The sequence below is a fragment of the Bufo gargarizans genome, chromosome 1, assembly GCF_014858855.1.
Source record: "Bufo gargarizans isolate SCDJY-AF-19 chromosome 1, ASM1485885v1, whole genome shotgun sequence".
NCBI classification, from domain to species: domain Eukaryota; kingdom Metazoa; phylum Chordata; class Amphibia; order Anura; family Bufonidae; genus Bufo; species Bufo gargarizans.
Window position 1 is genome coordinate 536446511 of NC_058080.1, and position 22593 is coordinate 536469103.

Genomic DNA, 22593 nt, shown 5'->3' on the forward strand with positions numbered 1-22593 from the left:
TTTCCTGTGTTTGCATTCTGCAGAAAAATACCTTCGATATGCAAATAAGGCCTAGTGCCCAAGCCTGTGGCTCCTCCACTCTGCTGCTGCTATCACAGAGTACCCTCAGCCTGCACATTACAATGCATACTGTCCTCTTCCAGTGGGGCACTAGATGCCGTTATGCTGATGTCTACAGTACATATTGTATGGTGGGTTTCTGAGTGGTGGCTCCTCCACTAAGATGATTGAAGTTATTCTCAAGAGCACTATAAAAGTGCATTACTGGAAAAAGATCACAATGATTTAGAGAGGTCAGGCTATTTTCTATAGCCATGACAGATCAAAAAGTAAATGGGGGGATGGATCCGTTTTCTATTGTGTCAGAGAAAACTGATCCGTCCCCATTGACTTACATTGTGTGTCAGGACGGATCCCCATCTTGCTCCATGCCACATCAAGGACAGAAGGAGGAGCCCTGTTCTAATAATGAGCTGTAGCCTGTACTAGGCTCATTAGTACTATATTCCAGTTCAGGCCAGCGGGTGGCAACACTGAACTGGGATAATTTAGCAAATTCCATTCTGTACAAGTTGCAATCTGATGATGTATACAAATAATTTTATTGTTCATGAAGAGAAGCTGTTCTTTTCATACAGAAAGCATAATTATTACTAAAAAGGTCTTATTCACACAGTCTGTGTTAGGTCAGTGATTATGAACCAAAACCAGGAGTGGAAACGACACGGGTATAATGAGAAGGTATAATAGAAAGATTTGCACCTGTTCTGTGTTTTAAGACCCTGGTTTTGCTCACAATTAGAGATGAGCGAATAGACTAAGGATGAAGTCGATTCTCATAAAACTTTTGTAAGAATACTGTATTGAGCAAGTGCTCCATGCAGTATTAGAATGTATTTGTACTTTGTAAAGTCTGACGAGGCTTCTGGTAATAACTTAAAGGGACACCGACAGGCCCAATTAGCATATTGAGTTATATATATCACAGTACAGGTCATATAAAAAGTGTATTAGAATAATGTAAGTATCCCCCCTGCCCACCCTATAAATACGGAAATATAAAGTTTTATAACCTGCTTGTCCGGTCTCCAATCTGCCCAAGGGGCGGCGTTTCATCTGAAAATGCGCCCAGCCAGCCGCTCCCAACTGCCGTTCTGAAGCCCCGCCCAGCTCATCAACATTCACTTCGCTGGGCGGTGGCTACAACTCTCCAGGTCACGATCTTTTACCAAACGCTGGTTTGGTGCCCAGGTACCAAAGTTTGGTAAAAGGTTTTTTACAGTAGAAAATTATTTTTGACGTTATTACCTGAAGTCTTATGAGACTTTACAAAGTAATAACTTTAGCTCATCAGAGCCAATACATTCTAATACTGTATGGAGCTCCGGCTCCGTACAGTATTCTAACGAAGTTTTATGTGAATCGACTTTGGATGTTTCATCCGAAGTCGATTCGCTCATCCCTACTCACAATCATTGATACAAAACACTGACAAGTCAATAAGGTCTTGAATTTAAAGGGGTTGGTCACTTTCTGCCTACTGCTAACCAATGTGTTTATGAGGATTTTATAGCACTTAGTAATATAGTTTTTGTTAATATACTGCACCAATTTCTATATTTCATGCCCCCTTGTTATGCCAAGTCTGTTGTGCTGTCCACACAAATTCCATGTGATGCCTGCTCCATTCAAAAACACTGCACTTCACTGTTAAGAGAATGCAAGTGTGGTGTATTAGAATGGAGTAGGTGATCTGTCTGTCACAGGACCCTTCATCAGCAGCCATCTTATGGACAGGACCTGTATGCGGACAGCACAGAAGATCTGCCCAAATAGGGGGCATGGCTCAAAAATGGCAAACAGCACAGAAGAACAGCTAAGGCTATATTAGTAAGTGCCATGTGGTCATATTACATACACATTGGTCACAAGTAGCCAGAAAGTGGCCAACCTTTTTAAGAAGTCATATCTTTATTACTTAGCATATAGCGTGGTCTAGGGTTTCACCACTGTTCCCTAGCAGATCACATTTATTTTTTGCCAGTCACATAAAGAGAACTTGGCAAAAGGTCTGTAAGCTGTCAAGGTGCTCTGTACACTAGGACCAGTAAGAACAAGTCCCTTCTCTACCATCACACAGACTTTCTGGTCTACCCTGCTCATCTGGTCTCACCCTAACAACTTATCCACATGATAGGAAGTAAGTGATCATAATAATCAGGTGCTGGAATCCCCGGAGTGAAAGGAGCTGTGGTCATACATGCATGTTACTACTCCATTTAACTTGATGGGACTGCGGAAGAGAAGCAGAGTACAGTGCTCACCTATAACTAGCAGTCCTATAGAGAGTCAAGTGGAGGAGCAGCAGCCTGCATGTGTGACCTCAGCTCCATTCACTCCAAGGCAGGGATGCTCAACCTGCGGCCCTCCAGCTGTTGTAAAACTACAACTCCCATCATGCTCTGATGTAGGATGGGAGTTGTAGTTTTACAACAGCTCGAGGGCCACAGGTTGGGCATCCCTGCTTTAAGGGATTCCAGGACCTTATTCTTGTGATCGCTGGGGGACTGCAAAATTCATACGTCATGTGCATAAGGCCTTACCAACAATAACAATTTAAATGGAGTTTAAAATCACCAGCATACTGCATAGTTGTTAGTGTTAAGAAACAGTAGTAGACATAGACCACCATATTTGAAGGAGTTTTTTTTCTTTAGTTTTTTTTCATGAGTGAGGGTAGTCACATGGAAAGATCAGAAATACAGCAGACAAATGAAAATACTAAAATACAAAAACAATAGAAAAAAAGAAAATAGGTATTTACAGGAAGGTAACATTATTATGGAGGGAGCGATGAGCGCAGCAAGTTTGACATGCAAGAGTCCAAGGGAACCGTTAAAAAGGCTGCGCACAAATGAAGACAAAAGTTTGGGAACATTTCATCTGTCCTAGGTCACTACATTGATCAGAACCAAATACAGTCACTAAACAGCCCATGAGCACATCAGAACGAGCACACAATACACTGGTTTGAACCGAGGCTTCACTTTGCTGGGATGGATTAGTCATATAAAGCCAAAGATGAAAGTGCAGGACATGCGACAGAACACAGCAGGTCTGACGTGACCTGGCATTATTCTGTGAATATTTAAACTATCCATAGAAAATATATCTCAGACTTGCCCTCTGCAACATGAATTGGGAGAAGGGTGAAATGGAATTAAATACGACAGACTATGTATATACTTTGAGTAACTCACACACTGGCTGAGATCTAAAAAGTCACTTCACACCACAGAGAAAAAAAGAAAAAAAAAAGAAAAGAAAAAAATACAGGAAGGAGAGCTGGTAAGAGGGCTGCACTGCTCCTCATGGGGTCTGGTCCCACAGGTTTCAAAGAGCCCAAATAGTCTGTAGCTCAGAGGCCTTTAAAGTCACATGCTACATAGAGCCACAATTAGGCCAGACCTTGAAGGAATCCGAGATTTACAATCCATATCAGGCTCACTGGATCCCAGTTCTTTATATACACATTTTGTCTAAACTCTGATGTTGATGTTCCAACAGGAATATGGTTCGCTGCTGAGGGCATGTTTCAAAGAGAACGACCCTGCATAGAAGTCTCTAGAAAGTTTTTTTTCCCCATCGTTATACACAAAAATTCCCTTGAGGTCCATCAGTTGTAGCTGTGTCCATTTATACCGAGTTCATCCAGAGGACAGAGAAGCCAAATCAAAAAATATTTCTGCCGCTTTTGGCTTAGTTTCCTGTTCCCATCATACCTCAAGGAAGCGGGAGCTAGTGGCCTTAGCATGGAACGGTTCTGACCACATTCTGCGCAGGTCACCCTGAAAGAAAGACAAAACAATTCAGAAGTTGCTTTAAGTATGTGCAGATTGTTCACATTCTGTGTAAAGCTTAACTATTCTCCGGTCATAAAACAGTAATGCTGGGTTCACATCACGTTTTTCCAGTCCATTTAATGTATACAAAAAAACATGTTAGGCCTCATGCACACGACCTTTGTTTGTTTTGCAGTCCGCAAAACACGTATGGCATTCCATTTTTTTTAATTTTTTTGCAGAACGTATACAGGACTATTCATTTCAATGGGTTCCCCCGAAAAAAAATAAAGTTACTCTGTGTGCGGAGTGCGCATGTCCGGATTTCCGTTCCGAAAAAAAAAAAAAAAAATAGAACATGTCCTATTATTGTCCGCATTACGGATAAGGATAGTGCTGTTCTATTAGGGGCCAGCTGTTCCGTTCACCAAAATACATGCGATCACACTGCAACATGTGGTTTTGGCTCACAATCACTGAAGGAAATCACTAATGTGTGTGTGAGGCTTAAAGAGGACCTCTCACCACTCCTGACATGTCCGTTTTAATAGCTTCGTGCATTCCCCATGTAATAACAATTCTGAAGCCTTTATTCTTATGTCTGTATGTTGTGCCATTCCGTTATTATGTCTACTAGAAGTTATGAATTCATTGCTAGCAGTCTGCAGTAAGGGTACAGAGGGGTGGTAACCAGTTGGGAAGGGGGGGGGGGGGGGGGGGGGGGGGAGTGATCTGCACAGACTCACTCTATCCCAGTGATGGCTAACCTTGGCACTCCAGCTGTGGTAAAACGACAACTCCCAAGATGGCCCCCCCCCTTGCTTGGCTGCTCCCAGAACTCTATAGAAATAAATGGAGCATGCTGGGAGTTGTAGTTTCACCACAGCTGGAGTGCCAAGGTTAGCCATCACTGCTCTATCCAATCAGTGCTGCCATTTTTACACTGTGCAGGTACACCCCCCTGATTGGATAGAGCAGTGATGGCTAACCTTGGCACTCCAGCTGTGGTGAAACTACAACTCCCAGCATGCTCCATTTATTTCTATAGAGTTCTGGGAGCAGCCAAGCAAGGGGGGCCATCTTGGGAGTTGTAGTTTTACCACAGCTGGAGTGCCAAGGTTAGCCATCACTGGGATAGAGTGAGTCTGTGCAGATCTCTTCCTCCCCCCCCCCCCCCCCAACTGGTTATCACCCCTCTGTACCCTTACTGCAGACTGCTAGCAATTTATACATAACTTCTACTAGAAATAATAAAGGAATAGCACAACATAGAGCCATAAGGATAGATGCTCCAGAATTGTTAGTATGTAGGGAATTCATGAAGCTATTAAAACAGGCATGTCAGGAGCGGTGAGAGGTCCCCTTTAAGATGTGTCTTGCTACCATCACCCCTCTCTATCATATGGGCACCAGCTGAGTGCCATATTGGCCAATGTGGAGCTTGCTCATTTGTCTTGACGACTTTTGGTCTTTTATCATAATTTAGTAAACTCTTTACATACCTAAGTCGTGCAAGTTTATTTTTCCTGAATCTCAGTCCTCACAATAATAGAAAAACTATAAAAGGATGCGTTTGTGGTAGAGTGAGGTAATATGGGTGCTAAAATACAGTATAAAACCTACCTTTAAATAGGCCATAGTTAGGAGCGGTAATAAAGTAAAGGGCACCAAATACAGCAAAGCAGGTTGTGCAGCCCTATGAATGCGTGAAGCCACTGTCGCAGTTAACAACCCTGTAATGTAATATTACAAATATTAATATAGACATTTTTGTTTTTTCAGGCTAGGCTTTACAGGAAGAGATTTAAATGATTACTACTACAAAAAAATACTAGAACAGCTGTGACTACTACATAGAAAAATAATCTCTCCCATCACAAGTTATCTATGCAGTTCATGTCATGAACAGGACAATCTCTGTGGGAAAAGTTCAGATACAGCACAAAGAATGAGAAAAATCTATATTGAGTGTATCCCTATAGTATGTTGGCAACCGCCATAGCATCTAGCATACACACTAATTGCGGGCAGAAAAAACCTTTGCCGTTGAATGGATATACCGTATTTATCGGCGTATAACACGCACGGGCGTATAACACGCACCTTCATTTTAGAGGGAAATTTCAGGAAAAAAAATTAAATTTCAAATAAAGCCTCTGATCTGCCCCCTCTGGTAACGCAAACCCCCCCCCCCCCCCCCTCCCTCCCCAGTATTAATCATTGGTGGCAGTGGCCACAGGGTCCCCCTCCTCCCCCCCATCATTGGTGGCAGTGTCAGTTCCTATCGGAGCCCCAGCAGTGTAATGCTGGGGCTCCGATCGCTTACCATGGCAGCCAGGAGTCACGCTACTGAAGCCCTGGCTGCCATGGTATGTTAGTGAGCAGAGAGCAGCGCATTATACTCACGTGCGCTGTGGCCGGCGGTCGCTCCTTCTCATAGGTCTGTGCGGCGCATTGCTAATGCTGTAAGCATTAGCAATCCGCCGCACAGACAGAAGAAGGAGCGACCGGCGGCCACAGCGCACGTGAGTATAATGCGCTGCTCTCTGCTCACTAACATACCATGGCAGCCAGGACTTCAGTAGCGTGACTCCTGGCTGCCATGGTAAGCGATCGGAGCCCCAGCATTACACTGCTGGGACTCCGATCGGAACTGTGGGATATGGCCGGCACATTCATTGGTGGCGCAGTGGCCACAGTCCCTCCCCTCCTCCTCCTACTCTGTCCTCGTTGGTCTTCAGCGGCAGCCGCTCACAGTGGGGAGGGAGGGACTCCCTCCTCCCTCCGCTGTGCCGGCCGGCTCAGTCCTGCCTCTCTGGCCTCCGGAGGACACGTTTCAGCCCTAATCGGCGTATAACACGCATACATCATTTGCCCCCTATTTTCAGGGGGAAAAAGTGCGTGTTATACGCCGATAAATACGGTAAGTAAAGCGCTTAAGGGCCCTTCACACAGGCCCAGAATCACACAGTATCGCTAACAAGTGTTTATACTGACACTTGTTAGCGATGATCTAGCAGTCTAAATGTACCACCAATTCTGTTAATCCAATAGTTTGTGCGCACGCAAAAATAATCATTTACCGGAAGCAGATTGTGCCGTGTAAACACGATCTCCTGCCGGAAAACAATGAGTCCTTATGGGGAAGAGCGATCGCTCCTCACCAAATTCTAGAGGAGAGCCTCCGCCAGCGATCGGCAGATTGCCGGGAAGGAACACTTCCTTCCCAACAATCTGCTGTAATATCGTCCCGTGTGAAGGGACCTTTAGTAACATACTGTCTGTAGTAATTGCGCTTTGTGCTTTTATCTCTCCCTTCTCCAGGCAGGAAGTACTGTAGCTTCTGACACTTCTAACGTGACTCAGAGGGGAGAACTTGGACGACAGCTAGTGGGAAATCAGAAGCTTCAGTACTTTTGCAGACAATATATTAGTAAGAGCTTTACTTATATCTGTTCAACAGTGAAGAGAAGTTTAAGAAAATGAATGAAAACAATCTTAATAAAATTAAAGCAGCATTAATTTGGGGGGCAAGAAGAGGTATCTTGAAAGACCACCTGACATATGCATAACAGATCAGATGCCGATTACTTACCCACAAAGTACCCAATGAGTGTGCAATGAAAGTAGGAGACCTTCTGCATACGTCCAGAAATGTTGGCAGCTCCCTGTGCACCACAAGAATCAGCAGTCGCCTGTTTCTTGTAGTTGTCATAACGTAGAACGAAGCACAGAAGCAGTCCTGGCATTACAATGTCCCCTATCCCAAGCATGGAAAAGTGACTTCCTGTAGAACTGTGTACAAATACAGAAACACTCAGACAGGAACATTTTCATTCAGTATAGCGCAGCTAGATCTAGAAAGAGTAAAGCATTTCTCAGGAAGACAACTTTACCTGGGAAATACTAGTTTTCCTGGCAGAGATAACCGAGGTACATCCCTCCCAACATTAGGGCCAAGATGAAGCTTCCTTGATAAGACATCCAGAGGATTGTCAGCAGGTTGTGTTGCCACCTTGACCATCACGTTGCTGTTAAATATGTATGCAGAAAAGAAGACCTGCAGAGAGATCAGAGAAGTAGGATGAGCTCATTTGTACCAGTCATTGATTTATTCTTCATTCCTCCAATTTTTTCACTCATAAAACTCCTTTAACCTCCTAACAGTCATGTTAAAATTAGAAAAACCCTCCCAAAAATTTCACTTTTTTACTGTACATTTTTAATGTGTGTCTGCAGTAAATCTTGTTGGCGCACAACTCAGGAGACACTATTGCATTTTTAACCCCTTAGTGACCATTCATTTTAGCCTTAAGGACAAACTTGCATAACTTAAAAAATTTTCATTTTTAATCTTTTTTTATTTTGCGGGATTATTTGTAGCTTTTTTAGGAACCATTTTAATACATACCCATATAGTGTATTAAATGACCTATTTTATTTTTAGGGGGGGAAGAAAAAAATCTGCAATTTTTACATTATGTTGTCGAATTTATTTACAGTGTTCACTATATGGTAAAAAGAATGTAAATTTTATTATGTAGGTCCGTACAATGATTATAATACCACATTTCTATATATTTCTCTCTCTTCCTGCTCTGTCAGCTATGCAACTGCTCCCTTATTTTCCTTCACACTGACAGGGAGGGGGCAGTTGCTTTAACTGCTCACATCTCTGGTTTGGTACCAGAGTTGCTTTAACTGTTTGGTATCTCTGGTTTGGCTTTGTATTGTTTGAAAGCTGGCATTCCAAATTTTCAGACAATTCCAGAATAACTGCAATATGTTCGGTACAAGGGAAGATTTCACTGTTAGAAATCAGGATGCAGTGAATACAGCTGAAAGTGAAAGTAAAAGTAAAAGCAGGTTTTACCCACGATTATTCCAGACTCGATTTCTAACAGTGATTTCTCTTCTGTTACTTGGAATTTACACAATCCCTGTGTAACCTACCCTCATTCACACGTCAGTGTTTTGGTCAGCGATTCCCAACAGTGATTTTAAACCAAAACCAGGTGCGGCACTAAACACAGAACAGGTGCAGATCTTTCCCTTATCTCTGTGGAGGCTACAATCCTGGTTTTGGCTCCTAATCACTGATGGAAAACACTGACGTGCGAGTGATGCTAAACTTAAAGAGGACCTTTCACCAGGATACATGTATAGAAACAGTTATATTACCTTACAGTGCGGGCCCCCCTCCCCCCCAGTGATGTCTTCCCGGTTTTTGTTTGTTTTTTCAAAGGACACCCCCCCCCCCCTTTCTTCCGCTGTGGTCCCCGTTTGTTTTGGCGCCTCATATGCTAATTTAGGCAATTCGGTTCAACTAGGCAGGGACTTGAATTTGTCCTGGGCGCGGTTATCTTCTCCCTGGCTATGAGCGCATCCAATCACAGCGCCCCGCTCTTAGCCAGGGAGAAGGAGCTCAAGTTATTGCAAGATTCGCGAGAACTTGAGCTGTTACACATCCCGAGCCGTGTGCCATCTTGGAGTCCCTTAGGGGGTGGTGGGAGGTAAATTTCCTTACAGTGTGGCCCCAGTGATGTCTTTCCACTTGAAAAAAAAAAAATATAAAAAAAAACCCAAACAAAACGGAAAGACATCACTGGGGGCCGCACTGTAAGGTAATATAACTATTTCAATACATGTATCCTGGTGGAAGGTCCTCTTTAAGGAGTTGTCCCACTTTAGCAAATGGCATTTATCATGTAGACATTGCCTACTTTGCTGGTTTCTTTTCCCACCACATTATACACTGCTCGCTTACAGGGATTATGACCACCCTGCAATCCAGCAGTGTCCGTGCATGCATACTATAGGAAAAGGTGCCACATATAGGCTGGCGCTTTTTTCAATAGTGTACAAGCACGGCCACCGCTGCTTGATGCCAGGGTGGTTGTGACCCTTGGAGCAAGAAGTAGCTGACATAGACCATCTGCAAAGTTGCATCATTGTTTTCTAAGCACTGGAGACATGCAATGGTTGCCAAGTTGGACAACAGTGTCAACTCTGGAACTTTGCACTATTAACCCTTAGGATACCAGAGTTTTTTTAGTTTTCATTTTTCTACCCTATCTTCCTTGAGCCACAACTTTATTTTTCCATTCACATAGGGCTTATTTTTTGCGTGTACTTTCTAATGCCACCATTATGGCATACAATGTAGAGGGAAGCGGTAAAAAAAATCCAAATAGGGTGGAATAGGGGAACGACGCAATTGCTCCAGCGTTTAACAGGTTTTGTTCCCACAGCGTTCGGTATACGCCAAAACTGACCCATGCCCTTCATTCTCTGGGTCAGTACGATTATAACGATACCCCATATGTACAGTACAGACCAAAAGTTGGGACACACCTTCTCATTCAAAGAGTTTTCTTTATTTTCATGACTATGAAAATTGTAGATTCACACTGAAGGCATCAAAACTATGAATTAACACATGTGGAATTATATACATAACAAAAAAGTGTGAGACAACTGAAAATGTCATATTCTAGGTTCTTCAAAGTAGCCACCTTTTGCTTTGATTACTGCTTTGCACACTCTTGATGAGCTTGAAGAGGTAGTCACCTGAAATGGTTTTCACTTCACAGGTGTGCCCCGTCAGGTTTGATAAGTGGGATTTCTTGCCTTATAAATGGGGTTGGGACCATCAGTTGCGTTGTGGAGAAGTCAGGTGGATACACAGCTGATAGTCCTACTGAATAGACTGTTAGAATTTGTATTGTGGCAAGAAAAAAGCAGCTAAGTAAAGAAAAACGAGTGGCCATCATTACTTTAGGAATTAAGGTCAGTCAGTCCGAAAAATTGGGAAAACTTTGAAAGTGTCCCCAAGTGCAGTCACAAAAACCATCAAGCGCTACAAAGAAACTGGCTCACATGCGGACCGCCCCAGGAAAGGAAGACCAAGAGTCCCCTCTGCTGCGGAGGATAAGTTCATCCGAGTCACCAGCCTCAGAAATAGCAGGTTAACAGCAGCTCAGATTAGAGACCAGGTCAATTCCACACAGAGTTCTAGCAGCAGACATCTCTAGAACAACTGTTAAGAGGAGACTGTGTGAATCAGGCCTTCATGGTAGAATATCTGCTAGGAAACCACTGCTAAGGACAGGCAACAAGCAGAAGAGACTTGTTTGGGCTAAAGAACACAAGGAATGGAGATTAAACCAGTGGAAATCTGTGCTTTGGTCTGACGAGTCAAGATCTTTGGTTACAACCACTGTGTCTTTGTGCGACGCAGAAAAGGTGAACGGATGGACTCTACATGCCTGGTTCCCACCGTGAAGCATGGAGGAGGAGGTGTGATGGTCTGGGGGTTCTTTGCTGGTGACACTGTTGGGGATTTATTCAAAAATGAAGGCATACTGAACCAGCATGGCTACCACAGCATCTTGCAGCGGCATGCTATTCCATCCAGTTTGCATTTAGTTGGACCATCATTTATTTTTCAACAGGACAATGACCCCAAATACACCTCCAGGCTGTGTAAGGGCCATTTGACCATGAAGGAGAGTGATGGGGTGCTGCGCCAGATGACCTGGCCTCCACAGTCACCGGACCTGAACCCAATCGAGATGGTTTGGCGTGAGCTGGACCGCAGAGTGAAGGCAAAAGGGCCAACAAGTGCTAAGCATCTCTGGGAACTCCTTCAAGACTGTTGGAAGACCATTTCAGGTGACTACCTCTTGAAGCTCATCAAGAGAATGCCAAGAGTGTGCAAAGCAGTAATCAAAGCAAAAGGTGGCTACTTTGAAGAACCTAGAATATGACATTTTCAGTGGTTTCACACTTTTTTTTATTATGTATATAATTCCACATGTGTTAATTCATAGTTTCGATGCCTTTAGTGTGAATCTACAATTTTCATAGTCATGAAAATAAAGAAAACTCTTTGAATGAGAAAGTGTGTCCAAACTTTTGGTCTGTACTGTATATGACCCTCAACTTTTTTATAGTTATATCTAGGGATGAGTGAATAGACTTCGGATGAAATATCCGAAGTCGATTTACATAAAACTTTGTTTCAATACTGTACAGAGCAAGCTATTCATACAGTATTAGAGTGCATTGGATCCGATGAGCTGAAGTGATCACTTCTCGAAGTCTCGCGAGACTTCGCATAATAACTTCAGAAATATATTTATACTGTAAAAAACCATTTTGCGAACTCTGGTTCGGTTCCAAGTGATACCAATCGGCATTATTGGCAGTCACGGTAATTAGCCGCGGGTCTCTGCTATTTGAAACAGCGGAGACCCACCAGCCATGATGCCCGTTGCACGCGTGAGCGGGCGCCATGTTTGTCCATTGCTCTAGCACCGTACATGTACGGCGCAGGTAGCGAAAGCGTTCAAGGGGTTTTCCGGGGATTTTAGCATTGATGACCTATCCTCCGGAAAGGTCAACAATACTAACATCTAGTAATACCCCTTTAAATCTGCCATCCAAAGATTCAACATGGACAAAGAAAACTATCATTTAATAATAAAGCACCGGATCAACTTTGATGGAACCTATTAAAAAATATGCTTGCATATTGCATAAATCACAATTCCTTAAAATAGCGCAATCAGCGATATCATGTATAAAAAGAGCCTGGGTTTCAGAGAATTTCACACGTTTATAGTTCACTGTGACTATGAATTAGACAGCATCTTCACTGCAAACCAGAATTCAGTCTCGCTCACTATGCATTCCTATGAGATGCACATTGTGAAAGCCTATGAGATTCTCAGACACTGATATCCAGTATACACTGTAGACAACTGTATGATTCAGAGGGTCAAAGTGTGGCCACGTGGTATAACCAAAAGGAACGGAGGAGCTGAAAAAAAGCCACCAGTAAGAAAAGTAATTGCCAATCTATTCATCAGACAAAACAATTTTCCTGGAACGATTCTTAATAAATTAGACTCATGATCTAGTAAAACCTGCTTACCCAAAACACATCATATATGAGCAGCCCTGAAAGGAGGAGACAGGAAACCTTCAGGCTGGGCAGGCGGACAAAGGCAATCATTGCTACACATAGTCCCATTGCAAGGGCTGGAAAGAGAAACAAAGTAGTGGATTGTTCAAAACCATTTCTTCATAAAAAGGGAATTCATGTAATGTGTTACGACAGATTTAATGTGCCCAGACCACATAATACTGTACAGTAGTAAAAAAGTAATGAGCCAAAGTGTATATGGTTCTTCTAGGTTTTGTGCCTCCCTCTGGTCTGTGATACCCTTTAAGAAGATAAACTCACCATCCATGAGCAGCCAGTGGCCTGTCAGGACCCAAATAAGAACTAGCATTACAGAGAGCGAGAATGATAGCAGCTCTGCCAATGTGAAACGACCGCAGCATCCAAAGGAAATCCTGAGAGACAAATGGAAACGTTGGTAAATCAATGCCAGGCACTTTCTCACTTCTAAATGATGATCCTGGGTATGCAGAATGAATGTGCATTCACTTGTTCACAGGACAGGCCGTGAACAAGGCCTGAATATTTTTATGTGAAGAGAATCTCCTTCAGTTCTAGAGTCAGTCTACTAAATCTCATTCTGTAAGACGTTTGCATTCCATGGTTTCTTCTACATATCATATTAAAGACTGCTATTACGAGAGCCACCATTTTACCAGGGTGCCACAATTTCTTTTTTTCAAGCATTTTAGTACTTTAAGGCCTCTTTCACATGAGCGATACGGATTAGGTCCGGATGCGTTCAGTTAAAAATGCGTGATTTCGCAAGCAAGTTCATTCAGTTTGGACTGCGATTGCGTTCAGTTTTGTGTGTAAAATAAATAAATAAATGTACACAGACCCATTGAAATGAACGAGTCCGGATTCAGTGCGGGCACAATGCATTCGCATCACGCATTGCACCCACATGGAATACTCGCTCGTGTGAAAGGGGCCTAAAGGGGTATTCCCATCACAGAAAATGGGGGCATATCGCTAGGATATGCCCCCATTGTCTGATGGGTGCAGGTTCTAGCGGTGGGACCCCGCACCTACAAGAAGAACGTAACAGGGAGAGCTTTGGCTTGAGGACCCACGGATTTCCCAGGGTTCGTCCACCACCAAGCGCTGCTCCCATAGAAGTGAATAGGAGAGCACCGCGCACGTGCGGCCCCTGCTCCCATTATTTTCTTTGGGGCAGACGGAAATAGTCAAGCCAGCACTCTGCTATTTCCGGCGGCCCCATAGAAATGAATGGAGGGCGGCTGCGCATGCGCAGTGCGCACTCCGTTCATTTTCCCGCTTTGTTCTCATTGGTGGGACCCGCACCCATCAGACAATGGGGGCATAACCTAGCAATATGCCCCCTTTGTCTGAGATGGCATCTTAGTACTTTTGCACAATAATGTTTTTTTTTTGTGTGGAACAAAATCATTTTTATCACACTACTTTCATAACTTTTGTTTTTCCCAGACTGGTTTTAGTTTTTACTGGTACTATTTTGGGGTGCCTATAAATGTATTCATTGTCAATTTGGGGGGAGGAATGCAAGATTTTAAAAACATGTTAAAAGGGGTTTGCCGGGTTCAGAGCTGAACCCGGACATATCGCCATTTTCACCCAGGTAGCCCCTTCCCTGATATGAGCTTCGGAGTATTTCATGCTCTCCCTTTCTCTGCACTGGATCGCACAGGGAAAGTGATGTTTGTTTATATGTTTTACACTGTTAGGCGGAGGCATCCGCCTAGCAGTGTTGCCGGCAATGTCAACGACACTGATGTGTGAGCTTTAGTGCTGGCTTAGCCATTTTACAGGCTAGGGCAGCGCTAAAGTCTGCCCATTCGTGCTGGTGATGTCACAGGGCTCACTGCTAGGCGGAACCCTCCGCCTAGCAGGTCTTTGCCCCTTGCAATTCAACACAGGTGAAAGGAGAGCATCAAAGCATAAAATGCTCCAATGCTTATATCATGGAGGCTGCCTGGGAGAAAAATGGGATATGTCCGGGTTCAGAGCTGACCCCCTTTAACTTTATCCTATAGGTCATTACGATTGTTGGTACAAGTGATTTGTTCAAAAATCAGCCTCCTTGAGCAGTGAGGGGCTGGTCCGTCTTGATTCACAGGGCCAGCTATCAAAGACAGGGGTTAAACACCTGAGATCAGGTTTTTCTGATCCCAGCTGTCATAGTGGAAGGCTGGCTGGCTACCAATCTCGAGCTCCTGCAGGGATCACATGTGCTATGAAGTGCATGTATGGCATGGTACCTAAACACAAGGCATTCCATGACAAACAATGGTGTTCTTTTTTAACCCTTGGTACATAAGACGCTCCTCACTGACATGATCAGTAAGTCAATTTGACTAATGTGTCTACTAGAAGACTGGTAAATAACTCTTTCCTTTACTTGGAATTATTTTATATTCACCTTCCCTGATACACAGCAGTACGTGTTGTGCACAGGAGGTGTGTGTGGTTTTGTTGTTTACGCTTTATAAATGGCAATTTTAAAAATTTGTCTGCATTTGGGAACAAATGAGTTTATTTAATTCTACCGAATTCATGAAAGCATACTCACTTATTCTGAGAGCAGGGCCGGGTTAAATACTGGCACATAGGCAGCAAGAGAAATGCAAATGCTATTGTTGCAAGAACTGCAAGAGAAATTGAACATTTGTTTGCTTTGTCACCTTTGGAAAATTCTTAAATCAGCACACGAAAAGTGATATATAAAACTATAGTGGCTACCCCCTCTAAAACACAAAAAATACTTACCTGCAGTGCAAATGGTGAACACCACCTGGACAGAGTCAAAGAAGAAGAACATGACCAGAAGAGACACTGAGGCTCCAATTGGAAGGAACAAAGCCTGAGTAGAGTCAATAGTCTGGATACCTGTGGAAGACCAAGCTTGTTACACACCTAAAACGATTCAGTGAATCACGACTGCTGGGACCAACACTGATCAGGAGCACGGGGAATCACAAGCCCCTAGTCTAAACGCTGCAGTGCTCATACAGGCACACTACTGCTCCATTCAACTTCTATGGGACTCACAGAGATAACAGATAGTTGTTCCCCGCTATCCCCGTCAGTCCTATTGACTTTGAATGGAGCACAAGTGTTCCTGCATGACCAGAACATTTAAACAGGGATCATTGGTAGGGTTCAGTGAATACACTTTGGATGAAACATCCGAAGTCGATTCGCATAAAGCTTTGTTCTAATACTGTACAGAGCAGGAGCTCGATACAATATTAGAATGTATTGGCTCTGATGAGCCAAATTTATTGCTTAGAGAAGTCTCGTGAGACTTCGCGCAATAACTTCATAAATGAATGTGTACTGTAAAAAAAAAAAAAAACATTTCCCGAACTCTGGTTCCATTCCAATTGGTAACTTGGAACTGAACCAGAGTTTGGGCAAAAATTTTTTTTACAGTTGTAAATTTATGAAGTTATTACCCGAAGTTCCGCGAGACTTCGCAAAGTAATAACTTCGGCTCATCTGAACCAATACATTCTAATACTGTACGGAGCTCCTGCTCCATACAGTATTAGAACAAAGTTTTATGCAAATCGACTTGGGATGTCTCATCCGAAGTCTAGTCACTCATCCCTAACCACGGGACACCAGTTCTTGTGAATTTGAGGTCTCAGCAGTTGGGATCCCCAGTGATCATACCCATCTGGTGATTAGAAGATAACATTTTGTCATGGACCAACCCCTCTAAGGTCACACAGTAGCAATAGGGCAGTGATGGCTAACTTCCAGCACTCTAGCGGTGGTTAAACTAGGACTCCCAGCATGCTCCATTCATTTCTGTGGAGTTCTGAGAACAGCCGAGCAAGTGTACATCTTGGGAGTTATAGTTTTACCACAACTGGAGTGCCGGAGGTTAGCAATAGGGCACGAATGTGCCTAGAACCTGGGGTAAAATGCAGGTGATTCAACAGGATTTTTGATGGCGAGTTCATACATCTTTCAAAGTGGTTTTGTCAAATTAAATCTTTGGCATTGCGTTACAACAGAAATGATCAAATAAGGTATGACATTATTTTACATGGAGCACAAAAAGTGTTACCGCCTCACTCTCTCACACTTTTACTCAGTGTGAAAACTGACACATTTCATCCTGAGGCCTCATCCACATGCCAGTGTCCATATTTTACTCCGCAAAAAAATTATAATCCACAATATATGGATATGTGCATTCATATTTTTCTCATTCCTTTTAACAGAGGGGACTTTTTCACAATATAGGCCAGAATAGGACATGTTCTATATATTATATCTATATAATTTGCGGAATAGCTATACGGAGCCACAAAAAAATATCAAATGTGTGCATGGCCCTATAAAAAAATGAATGTGTCAGTGTGCTAAATATTTTTATCACTCCTTTCAACAGAGGGCTTTTCTCGCAATACAGACCAGAACTGGACATTTAGGACTATATATTATATCAAAAAAAAATAAAAAAAATACTGATGGCACATGGATGACAATTAACGGTCATGTGCATGAGGCCTAAGGCTGGACTACCACATTCATTTTTTCTAATGCAGTTTTTGTAGTCAAAACCAGGACTGGATTAATAAAGGAGGCTATGTAGGATCTGTCCTTTAGGCCTTATGTACACGGCCATTCCGTGCATTGGGGACCGCAACTTGCAGTCCCCAATGCACGGGCAACATCCGTGCGGCAGCCGGGACTGATCGAGACCCATTCAACTTGAATGGGTCCGTGATCCTTCCACGCCGCAAAAAAAAAATAGAAATAGAATGCACCGCACCACATCTCCCGGATTTCTCTTGAATGGGTCCGCATCCATGATGCGGGGTGCACATGGCCGGTGCCAGTGTATTGCGGACCGCTGTATGCGAGCCGCAGTACAGCCACGGCCGGGAAAGGCCATGTGTATGAAGCCTTATACTTACTCTTTCTTTATGATCCACACCTGGTTTTGGCTTTGAAAACCATCAAAAAACCTGAATTTGTAATTTCTTTTTCACAGAAAGCATGACCTTTTCTTCCTAGGATTTCCTGATACTTCACATCCATATTGCCCTCCATATGCTGCTGGTTTCTAGTACCAGAGCATCACATAGCCAACTCTATGCTTCACTATAGGCAGGGTGTTGAAAAGTTCCAGTTTTATTTCCTCACACAAAAACAGTGGCTTATTTATATGATTTGAGCATACTGGAGCAGACTTGTATGCCTGTGGGTAAGCAGAGGTGTACGTCTTGGAGTTCAGGCATTGAGATCTTCAGCATTTAATGCACACTTTACTGTGCAAACGGAAGCCTCAATGCCTGCTGCCACCAAACCTTAATATAGGGCGTTTGAAGTCAACTAAGTGTTTTTGACCGCCTGCGTAGCAGCCATTGATAGCGTCCTCTTTCTGCCAAATCTAGGCAGTGTAGCCAACTTTGTACTTGTGAACTATGCTATCAATGTATCTCTTGGAACAATCAGCGTGCTTGCCATCTTTTTGTATCCTTTTCCTATTTATGCAAGGCACCGATTTCTTCTTTCTGGACACATTTCTAACATGCAGACAAAAGTCTTACTCAACAAACCACTAGGCAGTCTAGGTATATGAGGTGTTTTATCTCAAGCATACCTGATGCTACTAATTTGATTACTTGTATCGGGGTGCTTGAGACCACGCCTGATTTGCAAGTGCGTGCTCTTTTGAGAGATTCTATTCAGAGGGTTGAATTCTTCCGAGACTGTATTAGTGTGACATTTTATGTTGAATTTGGAGAAACCACTTGCTATAGTAGTTGTGTTGAACTTTTTCAATTGTTCTTATTTGCAGTAAAACATAACAGCTGAACGTTTGTAAATTTGGCTAATAAACCTAATTTGCAATGGGGGGGGCAATTGAACCATTTTTATTGCAACTGTAAACCAGAGCTGCAGCCCATTTATTCTCAGTATCAGAGGGTACTAAGTGGTGGCACATCCTAAAGATAGAAATAACCCTTTTGCCATGCTCACAGTCAGTATTTGCTCAAGATTTTGCAACAGTATTTTCAGCCAAAACCAGCAGTGGAGTCTACAGAGGAAAACTGACCAAACACTGACCACGTGAAAGGGGCCTTTCACAGAAAAGTTATATCCTTAGAGTTAGAGAACTTGTGAACGATAGTTCTCCTCCAGCCTCGTAGGACACTGGCAAATAAAAGCGGTAGAACCATATAGCATCACACAGGGAACACAAGCCGAAGTCATGTCTTACTATTATTGCTGCTGTTCCCACTAAACGCTCCTGGAGAGCTACTGCCATCCTTCTCTTTATCTTGATTTTCAAAGTCCATGTTAAGAGACCTAAAAAGGAAGAAAAGCATTTGTGAAGAGAAGTTTTCACATTTTCAATCTACCCTACAAGGTCTTTTCATACAAGTCTTACATTTTATGGTCCCCTCGCACAAAAGGAACAGTTTCATACTATCGGTGACAGAGCTAAAAATGTCAGATTTATCTTGTAAAAACCCGTAAAAACAAACCTGAAGCTGCCATAGACTATGAGAAGGATTGAAATAAGGAACGTGGAGACTTGACTGGAATCCACCAAGGAGTAAGCCCTGTAGAAAGAAGAAAAAGCGTGGTTCAGTGCCAAATAATGACTAACAATTAGTAGATTAAATGAAAGTGAATACTGATCTTAAGGGGACAGAAAAGGACATGAATGCTCCATGGGTAAAACACTAGCTGGTATTGGCTATATACTATGTCTGGACACATCAAATTGCCATGTTTATCTTTATGTGCTATATGAAAAAATTATAAATAAAGAATTTACAAAAAAATAAATATATAATACAAGTACGATAATCTGGTTGCTGCCAGCAACACTTCCAATCTTGGTCTACACTTCTTCATGCAGGAGTCTTAAAATTTCTGATGAGTTATAAATGTTTGTCCCCTCCATTAACCACCTCCCGACCGCTGTACGCAGATATGCGTCCGGGAGGTGGTTGCTTTACTCCTCCTGGACGCATATACGCGTCATCTCGCGAGACGCGAGATTTCCTGTGAACGCGCGCACACAGGCGCGCGCGCTCACAGGAACGGAAGGTAAGCGAGTGGATCTCCAGCCTGCCAGCGGCGATCGCTCGCTGGCAGGCTGGAGATCCGAATTTTTTAACCCCTAACAGGTATATTAGACGCTGTTTTCATAACAGCGTCTAATATACCTCCTACCTGGTCCTCTGGTGGTCCCTTTTGTTAGGATCGACCACCAGAGGACTCAGGTAGGACAGTACAGTCCCACCAAACACCACACTACACTACACTACACTACACCCCCCCCCACCCCCCCCGTCACTTATTAACCCCTTATAAACCCCTGATCACCCATGATCACCCCATATAAACTCCCTGATCACCCCCCTGTCATTGATCACCCCCCTGTCAGGCTCCGTTCAGACGTCCGTATGATTTTTACGGATCCACGGATACATGGATCGGATCCGCAAAAAGCATACGGACGTCTGAATGGAGCCTTACAGGGGGGTGATCAATGACAGGCGGGTGATCACCCATATACACTCCCTGATCACCCCCTGTCATTGATCACCCCCCTGTAAGGCTCCATTCAGACGTCCGCATGATTTTTACGGATCCGATCCATGTATCCATGGATCCGTAAAAATCATGCGGACGTCTGAATGGAGCCTTACAGGGGGGGTGATCAGTGACAGGGGGGTGATCACCCTGATTACCCTGATCACCCCCCGTCATTGATAACCCCCCTGTAAGGCTCCATTCAGACGTCCGCATGATTTTTACGGATCCGATCCATGTATCCATGGATCCGTAAAAATCATGCGGACGTCTGAATGGAGCCTTACAGGGGGGGTGATCAGTGACAGGGGGGTGATCACCCTGATTACCCTGATCACCCCCTGTCATTGATAACCCCCCTGTAAGGCTCCATTCAGACGTCCGCATGATTTTTACGGATCCGATCCATGTATCCATGGATCCGTAAAAATCATGCGGACGTCTGAATGGAGCCTTACAGGGGGGGTGATCAGTGACAGGGGGGTGATCACCCTGATTACCCTGATCACCCCCTGTCATTGATAACCCCCCTGTAAGGCTCCATTCAGACGTCCGCATGATTTTTACGGATCCGATCCATGTATCCATGGATCCGTAAAAATCATGCGGACGTCTGAATGGAGCCTTACAGGGGGGGTGATCAGTGACAGGGGGGTGATCACCCTGATTACCCTGATCACCCCCTGTCATTGATAACCCCCCTGTAAGGCTCCATTCAGACGTCCGCATGATTTTTACGGATCCGATCCATGTATCCATGGATCCGTAAAAATCATGCGGACGTCTGAATGGAGCCTTACAGGGGGGGTGATCAGTGACAGGGGGGTGATCACCCTGATTACCCTGATCACCCCCTGTCATTGATAACCCCCCTGTAAGGCTCCATTCAGACGTCCGCATGCGTTCTGTGGATCCGATCCATGTATCCATGGATCCGTAAAAAATCATGCGGATGTCTGAATGGAGCCTTACAGGGGGGGTGATCAATGACAGGGGGGTAATCAGGGAGTCTATATGGGTGATCACCCCCCTGTCATTGATCACCCCCCTGTCATTGATCACCCCCCTGTCATTGATCACCCCCCCCCCCCCCCCCCCTGGTAAGGCTCCATTCAGACATTTTTTTTGGCACAAGTTAGTGGAAATTTTTTGTTTGTTTTTGTTTTTTCTTACAAAGTCTCATATTCCACTAACTTGTGTCAAAAAATAAAATCTCACATGAACTCACCATACCCCTCACGGAATCCAAATGCGTAAACATTTTTAGACATTTATATTCCAGACTTCTTCTCACGCTTTAGGGCCCCTAAAAAGCCAGGGCAGTATAACTACGCCACAAGTGACCCCATTTCGGAAAGAAGACACCCCAAGGTATTCCGTGAGGGGCATATTGAGTCCATGAAAGATTTAAATTTTTGTCCTAAGTTAGCGGAAAGTGAGACTTTGTGAGAAAAAAACAAAAAAAAAAATCAATATCCGCTAACTTATGCAAAAAAAAAAAAAGATTCTATGAACTCGCCATGCCCCTCATTGAATACCTTGGGGTGTCTTCTTTCCAAAGTGGGGTCACATGTGGGGTATTTATACTGCCCTGGCTTTTTAGGGGCCCGAAAGTGTGAGAAGAAGTCTAGGATCCAAATGTCTAAAAATGCCCTCCTAAAAGGAATTTGGGCACCTTTTGCGCATCTAGGCTGCAAAAAAGTGTCACACATCTGGTATCGCCGTACTCAGGAGAAGTTGGGCAATGTGTTTTGGGGTGTCATTTTACATATACCCATGCTGGGTGAGAAAAATATCTTGGTCAAATGCCAACTTTGTATAAAAAAATGGGAAAAGTTGTCTTTTGCCAAGATATTTCTCTCACCCAGCATGGGTATATGTAAAATGACACCCCAAATCACATTCCCCAACTTCTCCTGAGTACGGCGATACCAGATGTGTCACACTTTTTTGATGCCAAGGTGGGCAAAGGGGCACATATTCCAAAGTGCACCTTTCGGATTTTGCAAGGCATTTTTTACACATTTTGATTGCAAAGTTCTTCTCACACATATGGGCCCCTAAATTGCCAGGGCAGTATAACTACGCCACAAGTGACCCCATTTTGGAAAGAAGACACCCCAAGGTATTCCGTGAGGGGCATGGCGAGTTCCTAGAATTTTTTATTTTTTGTCGCAAGTTAGTGGAATATGAGACTTTGTAAGGAAAAAAGAGAAAAAAAAAAAATCA

The 22593-nt window shown here is 43.6% G+C and overlaps 1 protein-coding gene across 1 annotated transcript in view; it reads right to left on the reverse strand.

Annotated features, from left to right (window-relative positions):
* Positions 1 to 2691: 2691 nt before the first annotated feature.
* The window catches only part of SPPL3 (signal peptide peptidase like 3), a 110253-nt gene continuing 90351 nt past the window's right edge, over positions 2692 to 22593 (reverse strand). Inside the window, exons 2-11 of the mRNA XM_044275443.1 lie at positions 19305 to 19382; positions 19037 to 19125; positions 15562 to 15681; positions 15365 to 15440; positions 13093 to 13205; positions 12781 to 12887; positions 7739 to 7902; positions 7438 to 7637; positions 5466 to 5575; positions 2692 to 3848 (exon numbers count right to left, since the gene is read on the reverse strand). Of these exons, the coding sequence (XP_044131378.1) occupies positions 3777 to 3848; positions 5466 to 5575; positions 7438 to 7637; positions 7739 to 7902; positions 12781 to 12887; positions 13093 to 13205; positions 15365 to 15440; positions 15562 to 15681; positions 19037 to 19125; positions 19305 to 19382 (1129 nt within the window). The 3' untranslated portion in view covers positions 2692 to 3776. The remainder of the gene's footprint in view (positions 3849 to 5465; positions 5576 to 7437; positions 7638 to 7738; positions 7903 to 12780; positions 12888 to 13092; positions 13206 to 15364; positions 15441 to 15561; positions 15682 to 19036; positions 19126 to 19304; positions 19383 to 22593) is intronic.